We start from the raw sequence: 23,801 nt of genomic DNA, 5'->3' as shown, positions 1-23,801 counted from the left end.
CCTATGGAGCTATATAAAAAATGTAAATATCAGAAAAAGCATCAAATTCTGATTAATAAAGTTCGTTCAGTGATAAGAAAAGTACAGCAATAAGATATTTGAGTAGTGGATAAAAAAAGAAACATATGTACAAGTGCATACCCATATAATGAAGGATTCCTGGATGGGAATATTTAAACAGGAATTGTGGTCTCAAGACATTATATATTTGTAAGATGTATTTGCCTGTATTGCCTGTATTCCCAAGGCAGAAGGAAAGATAGTTTTCCTACAAAATTTCAAAAAATTTCAGGGTTACAAATGATGAGATTGTTTTTTTATGGACAGGTAACATCCAGGAATTAGATGAATTTATTAAATATATTAATGGCACCACTAGTTATTTAAAATTCATTCATCAATTTGATAGGAAAGGAATAAATTACCTGGATGTTTATGTATACAAGGATGGAAAATCATTTCAGTCTAGGATACATAGTAGTGCCCATTCATATAAAGTCAAGTACAATATAGTGAAAGGGCAACTAATAAGGGCAGCCAGGATGACATCAGAAAGGGAAAATATGCAAAAGGAAGTTGGATTTATGGTGGATATGTTTAGGGTTAAGGGGACCAGATAAAAAAATGTTAGATTTAACATTATAAGAGAGCTTGTATTGTGAAGTATGGTCAGTATGCACATCAGGTTATACAAATTATTTTTAAACTACTGGCATATTTTAGTGACTCTCAGGTTAAAGAAAAAGTCCCTTCCATGCCCAGAACAACATAGTTTTAAAGGATAGAAATAGAACCAGGGTATATTCAATATGGCAATTGTTTTTAACAAACATTGTTAGTTAGGTTGTATTGCATATGAATTATATTGAAAGCTTGGATACCACTTTAGGCATAAAAAGTTTTACTTGTCAAAGGAACCCTGTCCCTGTGGAAAATGAGATAAGGTTGACTCACAATAAGAGCTTCCAACTCAGATACCCTTCTTTGAGAGCTCAGAGCAAATCAATAAAATCTGTTTTCCATGTTAAGAACCTCAAGTCAGCCAAAATAGCTGGATCAAATGGAGCAAGTATTAGCTTCTCTAACACAAAATTAAGATCCCAAAGAGGTGCCACCAGATTTCTAAGAGGCTTTATGTAAAACCCTTTTCAAAAACACTGACCTGAGATTGCATTGAAAGAGAAGGATCCATATTCAGACATGCTGAAATGGCCAGTAAATGAACCTTGACAGAAGATAAAGGCCACATAACAGTAACTCCCACAAATATTGTGAAAAACAGCACTAGTCCTGAATAGGTGCTGGTTAGGTTATTGGCACCAACTAGAAAATCTTTTTAATTTGCCAATATATGATTTTATAGTAGCAAGCTTTCTTACTTCCATTAGTGTCTGCTACACACCCTCAGAAACCAGGTGCCTAACAGGAATTAAGACCCTATCATCCAGGTGGTCAACTGAAGAAGGCTGATGGGTGTATCAAACACTACTGGTCTTGTGTGAGTAGATCCAGACTGTGTGGAAGCTTGTGGTAATTGCCCCTGCCCATTTCCAAAAGAAGGGAGAACTACAGCTGCCTGGGCCAGAAGGAAATCACCACAATGATCTCGGGGGATTCTTTCTGATTCTTTAGGAGTCTTGGAACAGGATACTGCTAGTTGAATTATCAGAGAAGAGGCAAAAAGGTATACTTGAGGAATTCCCCACAGATGAAGCAAATTTTGGAAGATCCCCTGATCTAGTTTCCATTCATGAGGGTCTGCTCTGGTCCTGCTCAGCTTGCCTGCCTCACAATTTTGCTCTAATGGAATGCAAGATGCCTGCAGACTGAGGTTTTGCTGTGAAGCTATATCCCAAGCAAACAAAGCTAGTCTGCAAAGGGGGTATGACCTGGCTTCCCCTTGCTTGTTGATGTACCGAAAGACTGTGGTGCTGTCTGTAACCATTTGAAGAGGTCCTTAGGACCAGTGATGGTTCACAGAGTTGAGTGCCTTGATCAGGGCAAGTATCTCCTAGATATTTTTTTACATGTTTGCATCTGCCCTTGGGAGTAACACACCCCTTGCACTTCTATTCCTCCTGAAACTGCCCCCCAAACAAAGTTTGAAATGTCTGTGATAATGGACTGCTTTGGAGCAGGAAAGGAGAAGGGGAGACCTTTATTCAAGGATATCTGTTGTCACCAGCAAAAGATTTCTCTTCTGACAAACCCCAGCACCGAGATCTGAAAAGATAAGGGGTGTTGATGCTGGGACCAAAGAGATTTCAGAAACCACTGTACCTTTCTCATGTGGGTTATCATAAGAATCACTGATGTTATGATACTCAAAAATCCCCGAGATATTTCATCACAGCGACCGAAGTCCAAGTGGAAAACCTTGGAAATAAAGCTAAATAAAGATCTATTTTTTTCCTGTGGAATAAAAGTTCTTTGAACTGAGGTGTCTAGTTGACATCCCAGAAACACAATCCAATGGGAGGGAGTCAAGAAAGACTTCTGAATGTCCTCTTAGAATCTCAGTTTGTGCAAGAGATCTCCTGCACAAGAGAGATTCCAGACACCTTGAAAAAGACTCTGCAAAGGTAAGCAAGTCATCCAAATATGGAAAAATGAGGATACCCTATAGCCTACAATGAGCTGTAATTGGAGTTAGACACTTTGCGAACAATCTTGGTGTACTGGATAATCCAAAGAGTAAGGGAAAGAACTGATAATGTGACCCAGACACACAAAAATCTAAAGAAACGTCTGAAATCTGGGTGAATAGGGACGTGATAATAAGCATTTTTTAAAGTCAATTGTTACCTCCTCTTCCTCTTTCAAGTTTCCTGGCAACCAGCTGTAAAGAATAACATTCTGAATTTGGGCACCATCACAAACAGGTTTAAGAAAGGGAGATCCAGAATGACCTCCAAGCATTTTATTTCTTTGTCACTAGGAACATCCCTGAACTAAACTTCTTTCCCACCTGGGAAGGAGGGCCTGGCTCTATCACTCCTTCTCAACTGGAAAGAATTTGAGAACTGATAGGAACACAGCTTGCAGTTCGAATAGCTGGACTGTCTACAGTCCAGCTATTTGAACTATTATAAGTAATAAATGGAAAATTTTAGAAGGGAACAATGAGCTCTTTAAAACTATAACCAGAAAACCAGAGAAAGTCCAGAATAAAAAACTCAAAACCTTGTACACTGGACCAACCAGGAAGAACACAATGCAGGCAGTTCACTTGTTTACTGGCAAAAAGAATAATAGTATACAAGCAATTTAACGCTCCAAGTGCATTCAATGCGTTTTTGTCCGAGTACCTCCCAGACTTCATCAGATCACTTGAAAATAAGACCACACCATTAAATAGCATCTCTCCTTTCCTTCAATTAAATCATTACTTGATATTTAAAAACGTATACACAATACAATCATTTAAGCCCTCTCACTAATACTTAATACAATCTTGCGTTAAAAACATAAAAATGCTCTCATACAAATATATAAATCATCAATCTCATACAAATATACAAATCATGTTGATTGTTGCTCAATATTATTAAATGTTACTACAAGCCATTTAAATACAAGTTGAAATTCCCAAGTTAAAGCTTGGCAGACCTTAACTTAATAAGGGAAGTAGGGAAATACAATCATGGAGTCCCGGATGCTTGTTTGCTTCCAGTACTTCCTGTCAATAAGTTTCCCTGAATTCTAATCTGGTTTCCCAGGGACACCCCCTCACGTCCCTAGGTACCACTTTAATTACAAAGAATTTAAAACTAGCCCCCCCCCCCCACACACACACACACATTGTAAGGTGTGCCTAAATAATGCATTCTTGGTGTTTTGTTTTCCAATATCATTCAGGTGTTCATAGATTCTACTTTCAGTTACTCAGGGTTCCGCATTTTTAATTTCAGCAGTTTGACTGTTACTATGGGCTTTTTCAATTTATTTATGAAAGGGTTCAAGTTTATTCCTATGCAGAGGAGTAATCTTTCCAGCATTATACTAGATATTAAAATGTTTATACGTAAACTAAATTTAGAGAATTTACTAAGAACGAGTGCACAAACAAGTTATGGCACCTAGGAAACCTAGTATTTACAAGCCCCCCTTACACCCTCAACTCAAAAACCTAGAGCAGGTTTTGGAAAAAGAAAGAAATTAGAAAGGCTTACAATCACCACAAAATTAGATACAATTTGACATCTGAAGAAAACAAATTATTACAGGAATTATGCACTAATCCAAATGTGAGGGTGATGGAACCAGATAAGGGTGGGGGCATTGTACTGATGGACAAGATACTCTATGAAGGCAAAATGTTGTCCATTTTGCAAGACAAGACTAAGTACAGCCCTGTGTCCATTAATGAAATCAACAGTTCATATCCAAAGATTGATTTCGCCTTGAAAGATTTATTTGACCAAGGCGTTATTGACTTTGAAACCTACTCATATTTGGAAAATAACAGGCTCAGGGTATGATCCATATTTGGAATACCCAAAGTATACAAATGTGTTCAGGACCCACCAAACCAAATGTAGCATCAGAGGGCTCCAAAGTAGCCTCACTGGCCAAATATTTGGATTGAAAATTGAAATTACTGTGGAAAAGGGAAGAACACATTTTGAAGGATTCTTGGGATTTTCTTGTAGGGTTAAACCATAATTATTTTCAGAGGACCTCATTTTTGTTACTATTAACATCATGGACCTGTTTTCTGTCATCCCAAATGACATTGGTCTATCATGGTTGGAGGAGGCACTCAGGATGCAAGAAGGGTTTTCTGATAATGACATATTTGTTTGCCTTGAACTGACTGAACAGATTCTTAAAAATAATTTTTTATTCTTTGAAGGAGAATTTTTCCCAGCAGGAACGTGGGGTTGCCATGGTGCCAGTTGTGCTCCCACATATGGCAATATTATTTTGGCTATGTGGGAGCACAGATTTGTTAAACACAGCCCATTTTCTACTTGTTGGAAAATGTATAATAGCTACCTGGATGACATATGCTTGTTCTGGGGGAAGAGTCTTGACAAACTAGATGAATTTATGGAATACCTGTCTCAAACTACCACTTTTTTGAAATTTACACACAAGGTTAACTTTGATTGTATGAATTACTTGACTGTTTCTATACACAAGACCAGGGGGGTTAAATCTAAGATTTACAGGAAGGAAACCTTCTCCAGTTCATACATCTGGTTTTCCAGTGCACACCCACCCTTTCAAAAAGAAAGGTATTATTAAGGGACAGTTGGTCCGCGCTAGTCGCATGACCTCTTTGGAAGAGGATTTTTGCATGGAATGTAACATTTTAGAAAATATGTTTGTAGAAAGAGGTTATCCAAGAAATTTGATCTTGAAAGTAAGGGAGGAAGTCTGCACTGGGAGGAAGGAGAAGCACCCCCCCACCCGATTTTAGGCAAAGGATCCTTTACCTTGTGTAATAAGGCATCAGGAAGTGTACCTGATCAACGTACAATAGGGCCTTCGTTACCAATTCTAGTGGGGATGGCTATTGTATTAAAAGCATATTACAGAGGGAATGGACCAAATTTACTGAGTTTGCAGATCTTGATATTTTTAAGGAACAACCTTTGAAGGTAGTTTTCAGGAAGAGTCATAATATTACGACTTTATTAGAACAGACTAACAACAGACAAGTTTATTCCTATAAAACAGCTGGTACTTTTAGATGTGGAGCATGCCACCAGTGTCCCTACATTAAACATGGCGAGAGTGTTTTTATTACAGCAAGACACAAAACACTGAATGGTAGGACATACACCAATTGCAATTCATCTGGCCTAGCATACCTGGCATACTGTGACTCCTGTGATGGATTCTACACAGGGACAACTGAGAGGCAATTGAAGTGTAGAATCTATGATTACCTGAATATTAGAAACCAAAACACCAAGAATGCATTATTTAGGCACATCTGACAATGTGGGGGGGGGGGGGGTTAGTTTTAAATTCTTTGTAATTGAAGTGGTACCCAGGGGGGGTCCCTGGGAAATCAGATTAGAGTTCAGGGAAACTTACTGGCAGGAAGTACTGGAAGCAAACAAGCATCCGGGACCCAATGATAATATTTCCCTACTTCCCTTATTAAAGGGGAAGGTCAGCCAAGCTTTAACTTGTTTTATGGGAATTTCAACTTGTATTTAAATGGCTTGTAGTAACATTAATAATATTGAGCAACAATCAACATGATTTCTACATTTGTACGAGAGTGTTTTTATGTTTTTAATGCAAGACTGCATTAAGTATTAGCGAGAGGGCTTTAATGATTTTGTGTGTATACATTTTTAAATATCAATTAATGATTTAATTGAAGGAAAGGACAGATGCTATTTAATGGTGTGGTCTTATTTTCAAGTGATCTGATGAAGTCTGGGCGGTACTTGGACGAAAACGCATTGAATGTACTTGGAGCGTTAAATTGCTTATATACTATTATTCTGCTTGTCAATAAACAAATTAACTGCCTGCATTGTGTTCTTCCTGGCTGGTCCAGTGTACAAGGTTTTTAGTCTCTTTAAAACTATAGGTAAATGTCCTAAGTTAGCATTTAAAAATTCATTCAATCTGAAGTCTTTGTTACAGAAAGACAACACCAAAACTCTCCCTCTATCAAATTTGTCAACAAAAAGTTAAAGAATGTATAAGTGTGGAGGGTGTTCCATATGTCACTACATTTTAGAAGGACCCCATATATTTCTGAAGCATTTACAACACACTATCACAGTTGCTGGTAGATTTAATTGTAGCTGTAGGGGGGGGGCTAGTGTGTACAAGTGTGGAGGGATAGAGTCCTCTGTCCTAGAGACTTCCCATACTCTGGAACAGACTACCATTCATGTCAAGCAAAGCTACTCATTAGCCCTCTTTAAGAGAAAACTTGACAACTGGATGGGAAACAGGAAATTCACCCCAGGGATCACTTTTGTGGCTCTGCCTGACAGGGGCACAGGAAAATAATTTTCTTGGGTGGCGAAAGCCAGGGAACCTCTTTTGGCTAGGCTTATACAGGCTCTAGGGCCGATAGTGTCTGTTCAGGGTACAATGCTTATTACATAGGTAATGGTATGATTACTAGACGGTTACAGGACCAAAGAAAGAAATATATTCATTCTATTAAAAAAAAAAAAAAAAAAAAGATGAAAAAAATTCACTTTACAAGCATTCTAAAGAATGTAAGAACTATAAAAGGTTTTTATTTTCCATTTTGGAATCGGTATCAATGGACTTGAGAGGGGGAATTATAAGAATAACGTAGAACAGAAAGAAACTCTGTGGCAAATAAAGTTGGGGGCCGACAGATTCCTAGGGCTGAAAGAAAGCATTTGATGTTAATGACATCAAACAGATAAACTATGATTGTATTATTTTTACTATTTTAAGAGATGTATCTTATATAGACTTACGAAAATAATTTTTCTAAACTTGTGTCTTTTTTATGCTTAAAATCTATTTATAATAATAAGAACACTGTATTTAAGTAAACGAAATTAATTATTTTTAAACCAGTTTAAACAGTTGATTGTTTCTGGTTTCTTATTGGCTTATTTTTGTATAAAATGGTACTAAGTTTTGATGAAGTCAATCTGTGATGAAAGCAGAGATTAAACAAGTAATGCGCTAAATTCTCAAGTCATTTCTCACTGCTTTTACTGTTTTTTTTGCTTGGTGTATTTAACCACTATCAGGTACATTTGGTTGTGATTTCTGTGATAATCATAGAAGTGTGTCTTTCTTAATAGAGATATTAGTAAGCCTAGATTTCTGAAGGAATGCTGCATTGCTACCTGGACCTTTAAAAAGTTTACAAGGTATCCTGATCTGTAAATGAACTATAACATACATCTATTTTCAGCTGAGAAGCCTAAACCCACTCGTTTTCCAGCTATTCATGTGTATTCAGTTCTTGCTGCAAAGGGTACAGTAATAATCTTGAATAAAATTATTCGTATGACTAAAGTATATCTTCAAATCATGTAATACTGAACTATCTAGTCTTTTATTAATTAATTAGGGTCCTGTTCTTGACTACAAATTCTAGTTATATCTTTGAGATTGTGAGTCTCTTACTTTCTTTACTAATGGTTCTAAATAAAAAGCAAATAAAGGGGAAAGAGGACAGCCTTGCCTGGTTCATCTGTTCAAACACGGTTTATCAGAGAGGAACTCTCCCACCTTAATTCTTACCTCCAACCCTTCATATAGCCTCATATATTAACCCCATTATTCTGATTGAGGAATCCCAGCTAACACAGTTGAATGCTTTCCCTACATCAAGACCGATCAACATGAGCTGCACTTTTTTATGCTCTGCTTCCCTCTACATCATCACTACTTTTGTCATATGTTTACTGCCCTCCACAAAACCATATTGATCCAAATATGTCAAGTTTTGGCAACCCTTTGTCCAGGTCTTCTATCCAAGACAATAACACTTTCAAATCATTGTTTAAAATAGAAATGGGTCTATATGAGACTGGTTCTGAAGGGTCTTTACCCTTTTTGGGTAACACAGCCACCGCAGTTTTCTATCAAATGTTGGTACCCCCCCACACACACACACACACACACACACACACACACACACACCTTTAAAAATACTGTTAAGCAAAGTCTTCCAGATCTATATCACGTTCTTCCTGCTCACCTTTCAAACGTCATCGGAATACAGTCTGTTTTTGTAGACTTCCCTGTTGACTGATTATACATCACTGTTTTTTTTACATTTCTCCCTGTGTTACCTATTAATTGTTGAGCCTCATTTTCCTCTAACATTAACATTCCATAAAATTTATGTTTGTGCTTTTTCTTGGTTTTCACGTTCCTCTGCTTTATGAAAATGTTCATGCAATTTCTGAAATATTTCTAAACTCCAATCACAAGGAAAAAAAGTAACCGTACATCCTACAGAGGTATCAGAAATAGTTGCTTAACAGGAACTTTTCCAAACTCATGCATATTATTAAAATAAAGTACTCCATTATTTTCCCTTCAGTACTCTGCATCTGCTCACTATGCAAGATTTCCCTTATTCTGCCTTGTCAATCCTTCTAAATAATTTCTATTACTTCACCCATATCTTCTTTTCCCTTATTTCTACCATGATTTTAAACTCCATTTTCATTTTATTGCACTCACCAGCTATCCCTTCAAAAGAAAGTTCTATCTTCTCTAATAACGCAAATCATTTTCATTACCAATTCCTTAAATTCTGCTCTCTTTAACAAACAGCCACTTTTCAGGCTAATGCTGAATTCAGGGCTGTGTTACAAGTTTCTGAGTTGCCCATACCTTACTTGGATAGAAGGAGGTTTCTCTGTTCACCTGTGAGAGAGGGAGCTTTGAGCAGTCATCTGTCCCTGGAAGAGTGGTTCCAGCCCAGAAGTTAGTAGTTTATAGGCCATTTTGGGCTAATTTCTATCTCTTTCATTTCCCTGCTGTAAAAACCGCATCCGCACGGTTCTGCATGCCTGGGCAGCGCCGGTTAGCTAGGGCTAAATTATTCCTGGCTCCACCAGGTCTCCTCTTCAGTTTTTCCCTTGAAAGTAGTCTAACTCTCAACCTAAGCACTTAAAAAGCATCCTACAGTCCAGAACTTGCTCAGACCTAATAGCAAGCACTAATATATCCCGATACTTGATTGCCCAGTAGGGCAAGGCTCATTATTCACCCCTCACCAACCAAGCGACTAAGCAGCTCACCCTACTATTCAGGCATGACCAAAGGGCAATTTCAGGTATACTCTCCAGTCCAGCTGGTGAACCTGGGTATCCTGAGGCAATGTTACAACTGCCTCATGTACACAGACAAACCTCTCATCCTACGACAAAACATTAACATATGCGAGAGATGCAATTATATAGCTAAATTGGAGGCTAAGCTCTCTCCACCAAAGACTGGAACAGACAGTCATGAGAAGAAGTTAACACTTGCACCACACCTCCAGCCTCCCATACTAAACCAGCACTGGCAAAAAATACACATAAATACACGAAACATACTTGAGGCTCTAAATAAAAACCTGCAAAAGCATCAGAGACCTCCAAAGCAGACACCGAAAAAACCTGCACCTCCTGTCACAAGCCAAACACATAAAATATAAAATCTGCGTACTGCACAATCACAGCCCTTAAGGCAAAATAACATACCTAACACACTAGTAATAGGCGACTCTATAGTCAGGCACACGGACGTCCCACTCACTAGGCTGGACAAGGAGAAGGTTATGGTTAGCTGCCTGTCGAGAGCCAGAATCCGCCACATAACACAAGCACTCAGGTCACTCCAGAAAAAGTACAAATATGACTGTCATTGTTCATGTTGGTGTGAATGACCTGAGACGTACCTCCCGGGACAACATGAAAAAAGACATGGAAGAGCTCTCTGATCATGTAGCCCAGGCAGGTATGACCCTAAGTCGCATCCTGCCCTCACCAAGAATGATACCGCAGTATAAAGAAAAAATGATCAATTTCAACAATTGGCTAAGCTTCTGCTGTCATTCAAAGGGGATCCAATGTCTGTCAGCCTGGGACGACATGCTCGATAAGCCTCGTTGCTACGCAAGAGACGGCTTGCACCTGTCACCTCTAGGCTTTCGAATACTGGCCAAGGCTCTTGCTGTCCCCATAGTGCCTTTTTCAGGCAAGGCTCAAAAGTCAAACCCACCTACGTAAACAGCACAAACAAAAAAAAAAAATGAGGGTTATGCTACTCAACGCCAGGAGTTTAAATCTCAAAATACATGTGCTCGAAGCACTCCTCAGTATAGAGAACGTCGACATCTGTGCAGTAACTGAAACCTGGTTAAAGGCTCCACAGAGCACCCCAACACTACCGGGTTACAACTCATACCACACATTTTGGCCACAGAACATGGACTGAAACACAAAAGGATGGGGTGTACCCATATTCATCAAGGATACCTACACCTCCAGGTTAGTGACGCATGATACCTCTGAGATCATCCATGTGCAACTAACATCAGGCAAATCTGCAATACAAATTGTGGCCTGCTACAGATCACCCTCCATGACCCAGGACCACCACTCCGCCTTTCTGGAGACACTGGAAAACATGAAGGTCCTACCGAATACCCTGACATTGGGCGATTTCAATTACCCTACCGTTAACTGGGAAAACTACTCAAGTACAAACTCCCAGGTCCCACTCTTCCTGGAATTTATCAACTCAAATGCCCTGGATCAGCTGGTAAACTCCCCTACCAGAGGTGAAAACATATTTGACCTGGTCATCACCAACATGGGAGACAGGTGTTCTGCACCGGAGGTCAAACCGTCACTGGTTAGATCAGACCATAAACTAATCACTCTGGATGTCCACATCACACCACCACCCCCAACTAAGGAAATCACAGTGAAAAACTTTTCTATAGCAAACTTTACCTTTAAGACAGAGGTGGTAAGTTTCACAGCCCCCACGCTAAAGGATAACAGTGTCCAAGATGCAGGAACCTTTACAAATGCACTCTATGAGCACCTACAAGGATGCATGGATCGTGCCCTCCTTAAAGATTCTCTCCCCTAAGAGAAGGAAACCAGTCTGGTGGTCCCCTGCCATAAACAGGCTATACAATAGGTGGAGGAAACTAGTTCAAAAAAAAAAAAAAAAGCAAATCCTAAGAAGGAAAGATATCCCTGATCAGTTATCAGTAAGAAACTAAGGTCCCTCATAAAATCATCCAAGGCTAACTTCGAAAGAAAAATAGCCAAGGATTCAAAAGATAACCACAAAGCCTTCTTTAGCTATGTCAAGAATCTAAGTGGCAACTCGCAGATATGCTCTGAGCTAGTGCAAAATAGCACAAAATATACTGAACCTATTGATATTGCCAACATCCTGGCAGATAGATTCAGTGCAAACTTCACACCCCCCTCTCATCCCCAAAAGGGCCCACAACAGTACCGGCAAAGTGTTGTGTCCTGGAAATCACAAACGCACAGATGAAAACAGCCCTTTCAAAAGCCAAAAGCACAGCATCAATGGGGCCAGATGGTGTCCCAGGCTGCATCTTGCACAAACTACAGAACGAACTAACCCCCCACCTAAACACACTGTTCAACTTCAGCCTCTCCACAGGCTATGTGCCCATAGAATGGCGCACAGCAACGGTTATTCTGCTCCACAACTGACCCTGGTAACTATCGCCCCATAAGCCTGACTAGCCTGGTCTGCAAGGCTATGGAGCGCATCATCATGGAACTCATTAACAAAGACATTGGGAACCTCCAAACACTTGAACCAACCCAGTTCACCTTTGTTGAGCAGATCATGCCTATTAAACCTGGTTGACTTCTTCGAGACAGTCACCAAGGCCATAAATGAGGGGAAGGTGGTTCACACTGCCTACCTTGACCTCGCCAAGACTTTTGACACCATTCCCCACTCTGGAATTATAGAAAAACTCACCAGCCTGAACAAAAACCCCCTACGTCACGAGATGGGTTGCCAACTGGCTTACAGACAGAACTCACACGGTAAGAATAGTAGGTTCCAGGTCTGACTCTAAACCAGTCACAAGTGGTGTCCCACAAGGCTCGGTCCTGGGACCCCTACTGTTCGGCATATACTTCTCAGAAGTACAGGCAAACACAGGATGACTATGGCTAACCAAGTTTGCTGATGACTGCAAACTGGGAGCCATAATTTACTCTCTGGCTGACAAGGACATTCTCCAAAAGGGCCTTACTGAGACTGACACCTGGAGTCAGTCATGGTCTCAAGCTAAATGCCAAAAAATGCATAGTTATCCCGTATGGGAAAAACAAAACACCCATGAATTACCACATAGATGGCAGCCCCCTTAATACAGAAGAGGTAATAAGAGATCTGGGGACCCAGGTAGATTGTCAAATGAGAGATTACTATCATATTGCCAAAAGTAGTTAGGAAATCCTTCTATGTAGCCCATCTAAATTACTAAAGGGTTCGCATCTAGAAATAAAGAGGTTATAGTGCCCCTCTACTCGTCACTCATCAGACCCCTCAGAGTACAATGCCCCATTTGGGATGTACCTCACAAGACACTTCCAACAGCTGGAAAGACCACAAGAGTACCTCACCAAGAGGATTACTGGCCTCAAACATATGTCCTATGCAGCCCGACTGGAAAAACTCCGGCTGTACTCAGTGGCATATCACTTACTCAGAGGTGATCTCTGCCTGACTTACAAAGCCATGTCCAACTCAGAATTGATGGACATGCTCCACCTAAAGAAATCCAAGTCACTGTGAGCCACTCGCTCTAGTGAGCTAAACCTCGCCACAACAATAAATAGAACATGCTGTAGGAGATTCCTGTCACAGAGACTCCCCATGCTTTGGAACAAAATTCCTAAGTACATTAGGCAAAGCCCCTCACTAACACTCTTCAAGAGAAACCTTGACGAGTGGATGGGTAACAGAAAATACACCCCTGGCTCAGTTAATTAATCAATGGGGCGGCGAAAGCTGACACACTCTGGCTAGGCTTATAAATGCCCTCGGGCAGATAGCCTAGTACCTACCTATGAACCTAAATAAGAAAGAAAGAAAGTAAGTATCAGGTCTCATTTTTACTTCATTATCCTGCATCCATACCCTATTTTTAATCAATGCATGATCCAAAATAGTTATAAGATGAGCCTCAAAGCATTCCATTAAATACCCATGCTCCTGTGTAATGCAATTTCCATCCAGTTTATCCGAATTATTGGACCTTGGACAATAATATCCAAATTCTGCCTAGGTTCCTATCACTGAATTCACACCTTCCATCCCAAATAGTCACAAACATTTCTTCAGAAACGTTCTCCAGTATTTACTGTTCAACAGCCGAACATGTGGGCTTGTCCATGGAACCTTTCTGGATACAACTTTGAACAGAAGACAAATACATTATACACATATTATACCCTGATACACCATCACTATTAGGAGTCAGGTGACCCCACTGATAGATAATATTCACAATTAAAACCATTATTTATCCCTAGACTGCCTTAAACCCCACAAGTCTTAGGTAGAATACATGCCCAGGGCAGTCTTCTATCCATGCCAATAACCCCTTACGACCACATACCTCTGATTTTCATCTTTTTCCTCATCTATCACTAGTGGTGTCCCTCTAGTAATCAGTATTGCTCAATTTTTCCGTTGTCCCTGACATTCTGCTCAATGTCCATCCTGAAATCATTTTTGTCAAATTCAAATGGTCTTTTCTATCCAAAAGAGTCTGATGCAACAGTTATTTGCACCATACACTTTTTTTAATATAATCCAATGTTCTTTCCTTTTTGTCTGTACCCATAAGACCAATTACGTTCCACGATACTATGGCTACAGTAGCCAACATGGTAGAAAGCGATTACTCCTACCCATTATACATGACAGTTCTTTTGAATGTATAATTCCAACTTCTAGCTTACATAGACACAATATCTGTCAGACTGATCTCTTATGTAATTGTTTCTTCTCATTTCCATTTGAACCTATGTCAAAACGTTAAACACTTTTTTTCTTTACTGAAAATACTCAAACAAAAAAGAAAAATAGATTTTCAGACTCCACTTTAACTTACAACAAAACACACAAAACTGCATATAATAAAAAAATGAATGTTATCCCACCAGATAACCCAAATGGTGATACCTAATCTAAAATTAAGGTTAACCATGTTAAACTGTATGTTAGCAATTACTGTAAGCGGGAACACTGGCTCTCTATGTTCTTTTATTAATATCCCCCACCCAGAAGTGAAAAAACAGGTTACATGCCTTCTGCAAACATTAACAAAAAAGTACTGGCTACTTGTAAATAAAACTAAATTATGCACGGTTTTAATATATGAAATATATTAAATTACCAAGGCTACTTGGAAGGCAACAAGTTGCATAGTTTTTTCACTTGCCTCAGTTTCAAACTTCATTTTTCAATGAACTGCTTGCTAATGTTCCTTTAAATGTACAATTCACCTCAGCAGACAGTGCTCAGTCCTCTCGTGATTAAATGCTTGCATCTGCAGACTTAAAATCTTCCACTGAAAGACACCACTAAATGGAAAAAAACAACTAATAGGTTCACAGGTACTTACTAGGCTATTGATCTGTCTCATCTTAAAGCCTAGCCTAGCCTTGCATTCCCATGGCAATTAGCCTTTATATTTGAATGAAGGTCAGTAGGACTAAGACAGAATATGTGTGTGAATGAGAGGGAGGACAGAGGAATGTTGAGGATGCAAGGAGTAGAGGTGGCGAAGGTGGATGAGTTAAAATACTTGGGATCAATAGTTCAGAGTAATAGTGAGTGTGGACGAGAGGTGAAGAAGAGAGTACAGGCAGGGTGGAGTGGATGGAGAAGAGCGTCAGGAGTGATTTGTGACAGACTAGTACCAGTAAGAGTGAAAGGGAAGGTCTACAAGAGGGTAGTGAGACCAGCCATGTTATATGGGCTGGAGACAGTGGCATTGACAAAAAGGCAGGAGTTAGAGCTGGATGTGGCAGAGTTAAAGATGTTAAGATTTGCACTGGGTGTGACAAGGGTGGACGGGATTAGGAATAAGTATATTAGAGGGTCAGCCCAGGTTGGAAGGTTTGGAGACAAAGCCAGAGAGGCAAGATTACGTTGGTTTGGACATGTGCTGAGCAGGGATGCTGAGTATATTGGGAAAAAGATGCTAAGGATGAAGCTACCAGGTAACAGGAAAAGAGGAAGGCCTAAGATAAGGTTTATGGATGTGGTGAGAGAGGACATGCAGGTGGTTGGTGTGACAGAGCAAGATGCAGAGGACAGGAAAAAATGGAAACGGATGATCCGCTGTGGCGACCCCTAATGGGAACAGCCAAAAAAAGATGATAACTATCCAAAGCTGGACCTAACAAGTATATGTTGGGGGTAATTACATGTTTCCCCTATCCACGAGGGCCAGTGGTGCTAAACCGAGGGTGAATTTGTGGTAATCCATATATTCATACAAATTACATTTGAATAGAGTAACATTAGTACCCTGCTTTATGTGGAGTGACAATTCCATGGAAGTAGTGTTCTCTGCGATACATACCTATCCCCCCAGCACGTTCTGTTGAGTTACTAAATGAGACAGAAGCCCCTCAACTGGGTGTTTGTGATACCACTGGATTTAATAATGTGTAATAGGGTCTTGTTGAGGCTCTACATGCAAAACAGAGTTTGCCTCTCAACAGCCTATAGGATACCAAGAGAAAGAGAAAAAGCTTTGAATTAATCACCAGAGTTTTTTTGGATTTATGCCCTCAATTTTTTTAAAAAGAGAAAGTGCCATGGGAGGTCCCCTTGAGACCAGCGTTTGGAAAGTTCCATAGCAAAAGGGGCATTACACACAATGATCAGCCTAATGAGTGCCGAGTACAGTGGAATAATTAAATGCCTGGATCTGAATGCCATACCTGTAGATAAAAGTTGAGAGATGCAAAAGGATTTCCTTACGATAATGGATATACAGAGATCAGAGGATAGTTCATTATTGCCATAGGTTCCCAGACCTCCAACAGGATAAAAAGGAGGTTGTTGTCAATGTGACAGTTATAAGGGAAGACATACTTGCTGAAGTATACAATTACATATTTCTTGACATTTAGTCCATGGTTTTGACACTGGCTACTTTGTTTGGGACAGGCCCTCTTACAGGATCCGAGAGTCCTCTGGGAAGTTTATGATGTTAACAAATTTGCAATTATTTGCAAACATGGACAGCTACAAACCATTAACATTAACCTTAACTTCTGAGAAGTAAAATGTCAAAGAGAAACAGCTCAAGGACTGAACCCCAAGGATCTCCACTAGTGGCAGGTCTTTTGGAGATAGCAGAGCAGCCCACCCACCCTTACTTCCTGGATTCTATTTGTGTATCAATTTGCTATCCAACACATTACGCAGTGGTTAGACATTTAGCGGAGAGTGTTCTTCTATAATGGCAGATTGTGGGATGGTACTGAACACCTTTTGAGGTCCAGATGTACAATGTGCACTGATCTGACCTCATCCATTGCCTCAGTGGCAGTTTCAAAGAAGTCGCTTAGATTAAGTAAACAGGACTTCCCTATGAAGAATCCAAACTGGGATGGGCCAAGAGTCTGTCAATTACCTCTATTCCTATTCATTAGTTTCATAATCTTTTCCATAGCCTTACAAATGAGACTGCTCAGGTTTATGAGTCTAATTACCCAAGTCTGTTGAAGCCCCACCTTTGTGCAAGGAAATGATCGCTGCTGTCCTCCATTCATCTGGTATAAATCCTGTTTTGAGGCCAATATTGAATAGCCTTTGTAGGGGGTACAAGAAGTCCATGTTTCCGGCTAACCAGTAGGCAGCCTGGTATGTTAACCAAACCATAAGACATAGTATTCTAGGCTTTGAGAACTTGTTCTTGGGAGATTTGGGGGGGGGGGGAGTAGATACAGGCATTGGTTTGAGAATACTGGAGGGGAGAAGGGGTGAATTTAACAAATCTACTACCTGACAAGTTCAGCTCTATGTCCTCTGGATCAGAGTATGTGCTGGGCATAGCAGATCATCAAGTGGCTCCAACTGCCAAGAAGGTCAAAGAGAACAGATCAGTGTGGTTCAGGCATGCTTGCAGAAAAACAGAAAATGATCCAATAAAGAAAAGTTGGAAAAGACAGGAAGAAGGCAAGAGGAAATGAGGATATTCAGCAAAGGGATGGATGGATTGTGTGCAAGAAGACGTAGAACAAGGTAGAAGAGTGGCACTAAATCAAAAGAGATAAAGACAGTTTACACAACACCCCAACCCCATGTAGAAAATGGGGGAAATGAGGGGTTAATGATGACGACAAGCCTTCGGAAAACAAGTGAATGCAAAGCACATTACTCCAGCAATTTTCTAGGCAAATACGAAAAATATTTAAAATTTGTCCTGATTTTTGGTACTTTGTTCCCTGTTACTTTTGGCTTTGTCATGGATGCTTGAGCTAAGAGGTTGAGTGATATCTCTGCCACTCATAAAAATTTGCAATTTCCCAACAGATCATTGAACACTGCAGTCATGCCTGAAGTGGTCCATGTCAAACTGGCGATAATTGCTGGATATGGAGGGGAGACTTTGTAAATAGTAATTAATTTGAATTTGCAGGACTAGTGCAACACATTTGTGTAACACAAGGTGGAATACCTTACTGTGGCCATTTTTTTTTTATTTTAATTCTCATGACATCTTAGGTGTACACAGTCAAAGTAGCCGATGGGTACAGCGGATGTCTATCGATAGAGATGGCACCCATATTGCTGTTAGATCGCTTCTGGGTTAGCAGGATCACTGTCACATAATGTACTGCACTTGCTGAAGGAGTGTAAAAATACTGTTGTTATGACTTGTGTATAGACAGGGATGTATGTGCATGTGTGGGACAGCTGTTGCAGAGTATCCAGTTGTAAAAGTTGGCCATAACATCTTTCCCTTCCCATTTGAATGTACTGTATGTAAAAAGTGGCAATCTGTGGAGGTCTGGACACGATGCATGTGAAAGCAACCATCACTTACACAGTAACACAGCAAGTAGCATGGCCATCTCACAGCATTTGGCTCTCTGGTTGATAATTTGGCTGTGGGTCCTTAAATGCATGCGTGTGTGCATTTAGTGATGACTGCCCAAGTCCACAACCCTCCTGGCCATGGGCAGTCATCAGGAAATGCAATCTTTGGTACTGACTAGCATTTCTATGGTATTACATTGGGATGAAAACAGCTAGGCTTAAAATGACCTCTCTGGGTCGATAGCCTAGTGATCTCCTATGATCATATGAATAGGTGGCTGCATGTCTCGTCTCTCTATGGGTTTTACCTAGGTGCTCTGGTTTATACCAACATTCCAAAAAAGATGCCAATAGCTAACTGGTGTACTTCCAATTTACCTATAAGCTAGCATAAAAAGTGTACATGTGTGTGTATGTGTATGATAAATATCAAACTGATCCTGCTTAGATGTGTGTACAGACGATTGTTATAGTTTATGTTGGGGCTGGGAACAAAGTGGTCATTATTTCTTTAACTTGTGTACACATCTACAAGTGATCACTACTACTAATGTTATCTTACTTGCTATTACATTGTGTATTATTTAAATACGATAGTTTTAATATCAGTCAGTGCATCAACCTTTGTGATTTAGAATGTTATACTCCTTGTTATCATGTCATTTTTCCCTACTTTTTATTTTTTCACTGTCTAATTCTATGTGCATCTGACTCAGGTTGTGATGAAAAGGGTCTTTGGGACAATGTACTTACCCCCACTTAACAAAATTTAATAAATAAATACACATCAGATCTCAGGAGGTTAGCGCAAAAGGTCACTGCAGCTTGTCCTGAGGCAATATACTGTATAAGAGCATCATGCTGGAATAAGTTACTGTGATGACTTGTGAGGACAGTGAAAACAAAATAAACATCAGACATGTATATATGTGACTATATTTTAAGCAAAGGACTAATAAAGCCTGCTATAGTACACAAATTTGGCAGCATCTGTAGCACTTTGATATCAGACTGGAATAGAATTGAACAGAGAAGTAAACAGAAGATGAAGGTCGTTTGAGGATTGGAGAGGAGAAGGCATGCTGTGTACATGTATGACAACAACTACTTCAAATATACAACTGAGACCTTTGTTCTTACACTTTCCATCCAATGAGAGGGTTGCACAAAAGAGGACTATTTTTTTTTGAGGGACAGAGAGGCAGGCATGATTTCTGGATGTATTTTGTGTGTCCTTGGAAACATTTGTCTTCTTAGTTTATTGAAAAATACTAGTTTTATTGGCTTTGGACATTTAGCCTTGGATTTCCTCCTCGAAATAATTTTTTTTTCCTTAGTCAAGATTTTTGTTCATGCCTTCAACGGATCAAAAGGCAAGAAAAAAATGCTCTAAAATGCACCTCAGAGTATCTACGGCCCATGGCTTCTGCAGGCCTAGCATTCCCCCCAGACTGCTAGGATGATAATTCAGTTATTTCAGTGCAGTGTTAGACAGTTGCACTGAGTTAAAAGGATGGAAAATCTACAATAAGGCATAGAACCAAGAAGTTATCTAGTCGGTGTGTGAAGGTGGGGGACAAAACAATAATTACCTTGGGCTAAACTTAAATACTCAGTATTATGGAATCATCTTATTACTCATTCATTTAATATATGTATGAAATGTACTTGTTTCCTGCTGTCCAGTTTTCACAGTTTTATATGTGCATTTCTAAATATGCAAAACATGGATGCGTTCTGAAACTACCACAAAACGGAAGGCACCAAAGGTGGCTTTTAAAGTGGCAGCAGCATGTGGTAAGCATTAACACAGTTCTGTAAAGACCCCATATCCACACCACTGATAAAACAAATACCCACACTTACTGGTAAAGGCAACAGAACAGCCAAATAAACAGAATTACACATTCTCTAACTGTGCCCAAGCCTGGCAATTCCTGTGAATATGAAACATGCTTCCTCCCTAATGCAGCTAAACAGTAAAGAAGACCAAGGCATCTTCACATGCCAGGAAGTGGTTGCTGTTTTAACCAGGACACCACCACTAGACATGAATGCAAATAAAATATACTACTGAAGTATGACTCAGCCTCTGGTAACACAACAAAAATCAATCATTCTGATACCATTTGACAAGCTTTGCAGCACAAAGTAGACTTGGGAACTCATTAATGCCTATTCATGTGCCTTCTAACTTTTTAATTCAGGAAACATAGCAAATGCATCTGCTAAGCATACAAGACTGTTATAATGATGAACAAAAATATAAAACAAGCACTTTCAATCAGCCAAGCCTCCAGCCAACCAAAAACAGTTAAGAACAGTAGGAAAGCCCTCCTCATGTTCCATGTACCAACACAGACATATGTAAACTCTACTTCACAATTACAATGCTAACTAACAACTTGAATTCCAACTGCCTGCTGTGAAAAAATGTTCATCTTCAGTGCAAAAACAAGTTGGTCAATAGGAGAGGCATCACTTTGCAAAGATTCACAATGGACTGGAACATGCATCCACTGCTCCCATGCAGCACTGCTATCATTCAAGTAGCTGAACCTGACTGGACTGGGGGATGTGAACTTAATAGTCAAAAGGAGGTAATGGCAGCCATAGTACGAAGAGTTTGCAGGACCATGCACACATAATGAGGGGCTCAGGAAAGTGCTGCAGTGAAGGAGGTGCTCCAGTCACCCACCTGGGCAAGGTTATGACTATACAAATTCACATCATTGCCAAGATGCAGTTGAGGACACAAATCATCGGCATGGCTGCTTGTACAACAGCCCCCCAGCCCACTCTTGCTTAGGACAGGGAAACAAATGGGCAGAGATGATAGCGGAAGGTTTGTCCGTTAGAAACCAAAGGACATAGGAAAAAAAGTCAAATAACTAACACTTCACCAATAATCCTCAATGCGCTTACTCCTGGTACAGAAGATCTTTATATGCTAGTCAACAAAACAACAATTTTCATTATAGCTAGCAACATACTTGCCATTGTATGTTTTACACTTCAAGCTATGCAGTAGCCAGTTCCAAGGAAAGAGAGAGAGGAGAGAAAAAAAAACAAACATATAAAATGCCTGTTCCGATACTAACTCAATATTCCTATAGCCTTTTCCACAGAGTAGTATAAAAATGGCAGTAACAGTCATTGCAGAGAACTATACAAAGCACATATTACTTACATGAAACTGAAACACGTATATACATGTATTTATAATATACAACTATATTAAACATATGTATTATATAAATAATGAAATACAGTTTTATGACAACTGTAATTACATTACTATGCATACATACATATTACCCACGCACAAAAAAATATATATATATTACACACACATATATATATATATATATATATATATATATATATATATATATATATATATACACACACACACACACACAAACACATACATACATGCACACACAATGTTTGTATGACTACAATTCACTTGTATGAACTCTTGCATGCGACAATGTGAACTGTAATGTACTGCATTTTGTGCGAAGGGCAATTTATGCGAACGGTGGATTGGGTTACTTCCAGATGTGTTGGTAAAGATAAGTGGCTTTGTGATACAGCTTAGAGGGTGTGAACGTGTGAGTATGTGTAGTAGAGTTGGAGTATGGGTTACAAAAAGGGATAAATTAACTGTAGGTGTGACAGTGTGTAGGTCAGGTAAGGGGAAGGATTTACTGTACGACAGTGTGTGTACATGCATGTGTGTGAGTAATGGTTAGACTACGGGTTAGTTAAGAGAAAAGATTTAGTGTTGTGTGTGTGTCAGTTGTCTGTGCTGTGGCAGTGTTACAGAAAGTTTTTTTTCTTTTTAAAAAAGTAAAGTGAGTAGTTATGGTTAGCACGCACTGCTAAGGGGGGCTTTACTAAGTGGGCAGGGAGAAGTCCCCTTAGCAAATCCTGCAAACTTCCTCTCATGTTAGGTTCAGACCTTAACCATTCCCCTTCACAGAGCAGACTTCATCAGGTGGTCCTTCACCTGCTGATTTCAAAATAGATTCCCTCTTTCTGGCAGACTGCTACACCACTTCTGTTCTGTCATTCCTTACACACTATTCTGTCATTCCTTACACACTATTTACACATTATTTTACATGTGTGCTTCTCCAGACACCTCACATATCCCACCCCTTCAGTTGCCCATCTTTCTGTGATACCAACAATATCCCTCCCTCACAACCTGAATCACGCTTGCAGTTCCCATACCCATGCACTTTGAAGCATAGTCATATTACCCAAATAAGCTTTGAGTCACTCTTTTGCTCCTCTACAATGTTTATTTTTTTGTCTTCTTATTTACTACCCAAGTACCTACCTTATTCTCCGCTTTGTCATAACACACATAGTCCCTACAGTAGAAGTTTCAACAGTACTTGGGCACAAAAGTACAGCCATCGCAACCAGTAGATTGTGAAATGCACTGCTGCTCTCACACCATATTAATTTTACTAGCTGTCAACGTACTTTAGTGATTGTATGACAATCATCGTAAATCACGAACAGTAATCAAGAATGGAATGTCACCAGTTTTTGTACACTCAACTGCCATGTTACACTATTTTTTTCTACAATCCCTATTAGGCAAACCTAATGAATGAATACAAAACAGCTTATCTGGTAGAACTTTACCTTCTTAGAACAATTCCTGAAAACCAACAACATCCCGCCCCCTTCAGTACCAAAGATGTAGGTAAACTACCCAAGCATCACGAATCTATAACGGTAATCATTTACCTACACTAACACAAAACTCAGTAATCCTTACCACAGCAGCAGTTGTGAGCACACAGGCCGTTGTATAAGCCCTGGTCACAGCCGGAATCTGCATATATTCCTGCCTGAAGCTCTGATACGCCATAGCGGAAGAATATGTTTCAACAACAGTGTAACAAACGACCAACACCAACTACACAGTTCTGACCTGGTGAACTCTACTAGGGTAACCTGTCTGAAGAACCATTCAATAGGAAACGAGTGACTCGTTTGACAGACAAGTAACTCGTCCATTCATAACTCAGCAACTGACGTGTCCTGAAACTCCTGCGCCAAGCCATTCCAACTCTTACTGGCGCTAAGAAGGCGTGTCTAAGGGCGGGATCGTGGACAGGTTTGCTTTGGTTCCGAATTCCACGTGCTCTCAAACTCAACCACTCATAAAAAAGCAAAGGGTGGGATACCGACAAGGAGCCAATGAAAGGATATTACGTAGA

General features: G+C 39.8%; 1 protein-coding gene across 3 annotated transcripts in view; it reads right to left on the bottom strand.

Annotated features, from left to right (window-relative positions):
- DERL3 (derlin 3) overlaps nt 1–23,587 on the bottom strand; it is a 399,138-nt gene extending 375,551 nt beyond the window's left edge. For 2 of the 3 annotated variants that reach the window (XM_044068683.1, XM_044068685.1), the window contains exon 1: nt 23,357–23,506. In XM_044068683.1, coding sequence (XP_043924618.1) covers nt 23,357–23,449 — 93 coding nt within the window. In that variant the 5' untranslated portion in view covers nt 23,450–23,506. The other variant, XM_044068684.1, reaches the window with a different exon arrangement.
- Nucleotides 23,588–23,801: the final 214 nt, after the last annotated feature.

Source organism: Protopterus annectens, chromosome 4.part0, assembly GCF_019279795.1.
Source record: "Protopterus annectens isolate FY-2018-M chromosome 4.part0, PAN1.0, whole genome shotgun sequence".
NCBI classification, from domain to species: Eukaryota; Metazoa; Chordata; order Ceratodontiformes; family Protopteridae; genus Protopterus; species Protopterus annectens.
Note: the sequence above shows the minus strand (reverse complement) of the source record. Positions and strands in the feature narration are given on the sequence as shown.